Source organism: Trichechus manatus, unplaced genomic scaffold (genome assembly GCF_000243295.1).
Source record: "Trichechus manatus latirostris isolate Lorelei unplaced genomic scaffold, TriManLat1.0 scaffold00187, whole genome shotgun sequence".
Taxonomy (NCBI): domain Eukaryota; kingdom Metazoa; phylum Chordata; class Mammalia; order Sirenia; family Trichechidae; genus Trichechus; species Trichechus manatus.
In genome coordinates, this window is record NW_004444123.1 from 63,135 (window position 1) to 69,366 (window position 6,232).

At 37.7% G+C, this 6,232-nt stretch overlaps 1 protein-coding gene across 1 annotated transcript in view; it reads left to right on the plus strand.

The window, feature by feature from the left end:
• Positions 1 to 424: 424 nt before the first annotated feature.
• USH2A (usherin) overlaps positions 425 to 6,232 on the plus strand; it is a 551,884-nt gene continuing 546,076 nt past the window's right edge. Inside the window, exons 1-3 of the mRNA XM_012558807.1 lie at positions 425 to 495; positions 2,846 to 2,883; positions 5,154 to 5,284. Of these exons, the coding sequence (XP_012414261.1) occupies positions 425 to 495; positions 2,846 to 2,883; positions 5,154 to 5,284 (240 nt within the window). The remainder of the gene's footprint in view (positions 496 to 2,845; positions 2,884 to 5,153; positions 5,285 to 6,232) is intronic.

A 6,232-nucleotide genomic window follows, 5' to 3' on the forward strand; every position in this document is an offset into this window, starting at 1 on the left:
TTGTTTTTGGATGTATATCAAAAACCTAGAATAATCGCTACACAAAGCATGTACTTCTTAAATATTTGTTGAGTGAATAAATAAACATTGAGTTAGAAGAAATTTTCTGTGATTGTCCCAAATACTTGAAACACAAAATTGAACTTTGGAATATTTCCTCTGTCTGGATTTTTTTTTTTAGCAAAATTTAAATTTTAGCAAATGAGAAATGATGGGGTTTTTTCTTTTTCCACTTTTCTATTCATTTTAGTCAGAACTGTAGCTTAACACAAACATTTAATGCAAAAAATACTTTGGTATTGCTTGGCTCTGCTCCACATGTCTTTTTGTTCTTGAACTCAGGGTTAAGGTACATAAGTGAGGCTGAAGGGAAGATGAGGACATCAAGTTCAATCACATAGCTGCATTTAAAACTTCTGCCTGCATGTGGTACCTCATGTCTGCTTACATTCCTTTGGCCAGCGCAAGTCGTATGGCTGAGCCTAAAGTCAATGGGTAAGGGGGGAAAAAAATATAACCTTCTTACAGGGAAAAAGCAAAAAACCAAACCCACTGCAGTCCAGACAATTCCAACTCATAGTGACCCTATAGGACAGAGCAGAACTGTCCCATATGGTTTCCAAGGAGCAGCAGGTGGATTCGAACTGCTGACCTTTTGGTTAGCAGCCATAGTTTTGAGCAATAACGCATTTTACCACTGTGCCTCACAGTAAATTCTTTAACATCAACATTTTCTTTAAAATGCTTTATACATTCATAAAAAAGACTGATATGTTTACATTCAAATACATTCATTTGTAAATTTAGCACCTTTAAATAATTCATTACACGATTTAAGGCATATGGCTCTAAAGATAGGATTTAACTGTGTCTATAGACTTGATGGAAACCCTGGTGGTGTAGTGATTAAGAGCTATGGCTGCTGACCAAAAGGGCAGCAGTTGGAATCCACCAGACCCTCCTCAGAAACCCTATGGGGCAGTTCTACTCTGTCCTACAGGGTCGCTATGAGTTGGAATCGACTCGACAGCAATGAGCTTTTTTTTCTTTTTAGATATAGACTTGACAGCAACGGGTTTGATTTTTTTCTTATAGAAATAATGGCGCCCTGGTCGCATAGTGGTTAAGAGCTTGGCTGCTAACCAAAACGTTGCTTTGAGTCAGAATCGACGGAAACAGCAACAGGTATAACAATAATGAACTAATGCTTACAAACATGATGTTTCCGTAGGATGTGTATTTTAAATTTCCTCATAGAGTCCATACAAAAGACAATCACTGACTGCTTCTCTTGGTGATGTAAAGAGAAACATAACAAGGCTGAATTACTTGAAAAAGCTGGGGGAAAATCTATCACATATCATCAAATAAAATTGCCCTTTACCAAATCTTTTCTTCTCACAAGAAGTTTCTTTTGATCTGTGTAAAGTATTATATTTTAGTTTGGCTAAAATTGCATTTCTTTGATGGATAAGTGTTAAAAACTTGTAAGTTAAATGCCATGTTGTTGGAAAACACGTGTACTTGCATATTCATTTAGTAGCATATAATATTTTTTTTTACTCGTTTCCAAGTATAATTTGGGTAAATATACCTATAATTCTTACTCTGATTCAATTTCATTCACCAAATTCCTCTTGAGTTAAGGACAAAGAATTATATTCTCAGACTAAACAACTGTTGATTTGTTTCCTCACTCAAATCCTTGCTTTTACTCTCCTCTTTTACTGCCACGTTGATACCCCACAACACAGGCAGGAGAGATATGCTGTTTCATGTCCAGGATTAGAGCTACTTTATTAAATAGCCCAGAGCTATTTACTTTGAAAGTAATAGTTTTAATTATAGGTCAAGAAATGGTGACAGGAAGACAAGACAGAAAACAGAGCTACGTTGAACCAATAGAAGAAAAGCTTAAGAGAAGAAAAGAGTTGGTAGAAATACAATTGTTCTCTGGTCAGATTATAGACCAAGGTTTGGGTGTATATTTTGGCTAAGCTTTTACTGGAGGTTGTCTTCTTCCTTCACCTGACTTCTACCCTAATAATTTTTTCTATGTCTCCTATTTCTTTCACTAGCAGATTTTTCAAATGTATGTTCTAGCCTCTGTTCCTAGTTATCTATCTCTTCAATCCTTCTCGCCCAACAGTTTGGACTCTGGCCATTCTACTCAACTGAAAAGATTTTATGTCTAATGATTCCTAATTACCAGCTCTCTAAGCTTTTGTTGGGTTCTAATTAGTCCTGAGCTATAGAAAGTGTTTACACTGTTAACTACCCTTGCCTTCTTAAAGCGCTCTCCAACATAGGCTTCCATCTTCTAACATTAAACCGAGTGTTCTAACTTTATTATTGCCCCATGTTTTCTGTTTCTCAAGTGTGAGCATTTCTCCCAAAGTTTCTTTGATTTTCTTTCTCCGCATTTTGTCTCTCAGAGGCGTAGATTTGCAACAGGAGATTTCCAGATTGTTTTTCTTGCCATCTTCTCTCCTGAGACTTAACTCCCCGTTTCCAGATGATGGATAGACTTTTCTGCATCATTAATAGAAACTCAATAGTGCCTAAAACTGAACTGATATCCCCCAACCCCAAATTCCCTCCCTTATCTGACACTTCCATTTGTTGATAATGCCACCTTTCTCTCAGTAATTAGTGAAAAAAATTGACCATCTTGGACTCTTTTTCTCTAACGTGCCCCATACCATCACCTCACTATCTACCTGTGTCTATGCATCTCTTCTAAAATGTATAGAGTCCATCCTCAGCCACTCAGATTTAATGTCTTTCTTTTACCTATAGGATAAATTCCAAATTGGTGGCTCATCCTTTTCTGTTCACTTATTAGGGAATATGAAAGCAATAAAACTAGTATCAAGGGTTCAGGTGAGTTTGAATACCGAAGAGTGTCTTGTTGAGGCTAGCAATCCTGTTCTGTGGCGTAAGAGAGGTGTCAGATGGACCAGGCTGAGTCTAACAGCAAGAACATACATCCCAGCGAGGCAGGAGTAAGGGAATCAGAGAGTGTGAAGCACTGAGATATCAAAATGAGTAGAAAAGTGTGTTTAAAAAAGGGCCAAAAGCATAAAACATAGAAAATGAAGATGCCAAAGCTATGAAGGCCAGGACAAATTTGAGCTGTGTCTTTGGAAAGTTTGAAGCCCTGGTCCTAGGCTAGCTCTTGCTGGTATTAAAGAAACAAACTCTAAAAATACTTCTAACACAATCTCTTTTTCCATCTTTGTTGTCTACAGAAACTTCTCAAGCCATTTTTTTCTCTGGTATACTGGCTGAAATGTGGTCTTGCCTATTTTTCTAGACTCTTCTCTTATCTCCTTCCGTTCCGTGCAGCTTTCCTCGGTACTTTCCATACCTCCAAATCTTTGTAAAATTTCCCCCGAAGACCTCATATTCTCTGAAAACAATCTCATGCATCATGTTCTTTGCAAAGTCCTCTTTAATTGTATTTGGACTAAATTATATCTTGTATATATCTCCATACCACTTATCACACCCAATTTGTTTTTTGTTTGTTTGTTTGTTTCTTCTGTTAGTTGTCTTTTTACTCAACTAGAACTTAATGTCAGAGACTGGCTTGTTAGTGTTTCTTCTGAACTGTTTAGCAGAATACTCAACAAATGTTAATGTACATAAGCGTGTATTGAATAAATGACAAAATACCATGTTTTCTCGTCTCCAAGCCTTTGCTAAAACGTCTCCATTCCCTGTAGTACACCTGTCACCTCCTTTCTTCCCATCCAGACTCTCAAAATATTTACTAAGTACACCTAGACACTGTGTTAAGTACCGGAGATGGAAGGATGAATTAGACATGCTTCCTGACCTTGAAATGGCTGCAGTCTATTGAACCCAGCTTAAATTCCCTCATCTATATAGAACCTTGGGGGCAATGGTGGTTCAGTGTTAGATTTCTTGCCTTCCATGTGGGAGAGCTGGGTTTGATTCCCAGCCAACGAACATCTAGGAAGAAAGGCCTGGCAAACTACTTCTGAAAATTAGCCAACAAAAATCTCATTATCGCAATGGGGCCTTTGTGCATGGGGTCACCATGAGTGGAGGGCGGACTGGATGGCAGCTGACAACAGCAATATAGAACCTTTGGTACCCAGCCCAGTCTCAAGGGAATTTTCTCTCCTTCAAATTTTCAAAATTCTTATTGATTGTGTTAATACAGCAAATCATTATTTGTTAATTATATAATATCATATTTTAAGCTGTTATTTGATTATCATAGTTGTTCTTGAGCTGTTATATGAGTCTCATAGTATGACTTGTCTGTTCCGGCATACACAGAATAGAGATTGTGTCTCTTATACTTCTTTGTCCATTTCAATCCATTAAGTAATGTGCCCTACATGCAGGAAGAGCTCCATAGTATCTGATGACCAAGTGGGATTCCAGGTAGAATGGAGGTGGAGCCTTGTGGTGGGAGTGATAAGGCATTTATAGGACTCTTGCAAGTTGCACCTCCTTCCTGAGCTGGGCAGGGTTTGATGAGACAAAAGCATTGGATGTTTAGGGCAGTGGTGGCAGGTAGTTGCAAGGGTCATTGGGGACAGAGATTCTGCAGGCTGTAAACCAGTCGATTATAGGATGGCATTCCAGGAAATTAGTTCTCCGGGCTACTTCATGGCGGATCTTTCCAGTTTTCAGCACCTATTACTGAATTTAGTCTTTAAATCTCATAAATTTTTACACAACGCCCCCTGTATTTTCTCACTCATGTCGTGTGACTCTGATAATATTTCCATATCGATACCCAACTTTGGGTTGACAACAGAAATTTTTATGTTTATGAGTTTTTTTTTAAATTTTCTTTAGGTGAAATTTTACAGAGCAAATTAGTTTCTCGTTAAACAATTAATACACATGTTTTGTTTGTGACAAAACACGATCACGAGTTTTGCAAAAGTTTAAACTCCACAACAGTGCAGGCTGCAGTTTCTAAGTACAGGTGGGTATTCCTAAGGGGATATAGTTGAAGCCAAATGGCTGGGTTCACTCCAGTACTTTGCTGTATGTAATTCTCTGACTGTACTCACTACATCATAAATAATAATGAAAGTAAATGTACATTTATCAGGAAGAATCAACAAACGCCGGCACTGATTTGCTGATCACATTTGTCTTCCCAGGCATTAAGGCCAGCTTCCGAACAACGGTGCCTGAAGGTTTGATTGTCTTTGCAGCATCTCCTGACAATCAAGAAGAGTATTTTGCACTGCAGCTGAAGAATGGGCGTCCTTATTTTCTTTTTGATCCTCAGGTAAATAAATAATCGTAAGAGTTGTTACTTTTGAGAGTTTACTAGGTGCCAGGTATGCAGGTAAGTGCGTATGTTTTCACATTGAATCGTACCACAAACTATGAGGTAAGTGCTATAATTATCCCCCTTATACCAGTGAAAAAATGAAACTTACAAAAGTAAAGTGACTTACCTACAGCTAAAATAGCAAAGCTAACTTTCAAACCCACATAGTCTGACTCTATGATTTACATGCCTAACAATTAATTCCTTACCTTATAATGAAGATCAAAACTTTTCAATAAATTTGAGTAGATTTTTTTTTCTTGAGTGCAAAAATTATGTCTCTCTTTATTCATTATTCATTTATTCATTCATGTTTTCAGCAATTATGTAAGTGCGTATCAGGTACATTGTTTTGGGTACTGCAGACTACAATAGTTTTAAAGAAATATACGACTGTGCTTTTATGAAAATAACAACCTGTAAAGGATACAGAAAAAAAAAATTAGACACTTGTGAATGTTGTGAAAGAGAAATACAGGATGGTCTGTGTTATGGGAGCATAAAATAAAAGTTCTTTCTTGTCTGAGTTGTCAAGCTTTTCTGAAAGTTTGATATTTAACTGAGATGCAAAACAATGAGTTAAAGTTGAGTAGGCCAAAGTGTGTGTCTATATATGAGGGCATGTGTTTGGAGTGGAGGCAGGACAAGGGTAGTGTTGATGGGATATGAGAGAAGGTGCTGGGAATAAAGTTTCCAAGTAGAGTAAACAGTAAGCGTTAAGTTCTGAAGGCAGACAAGAGCATGGCATGTTCAATACGTTTACATAAACCTATTATGGCAGGAGAACAGAGGATAAGGAGGAAAGTGGTGCATTGAAAAGCAGGGTAGAGACCAAGCCATTTAGGGCCTTGTAAGCAAATATAAGGGACCCTTGATGGGTCAGTGGTAGAATTCTCACCTTCC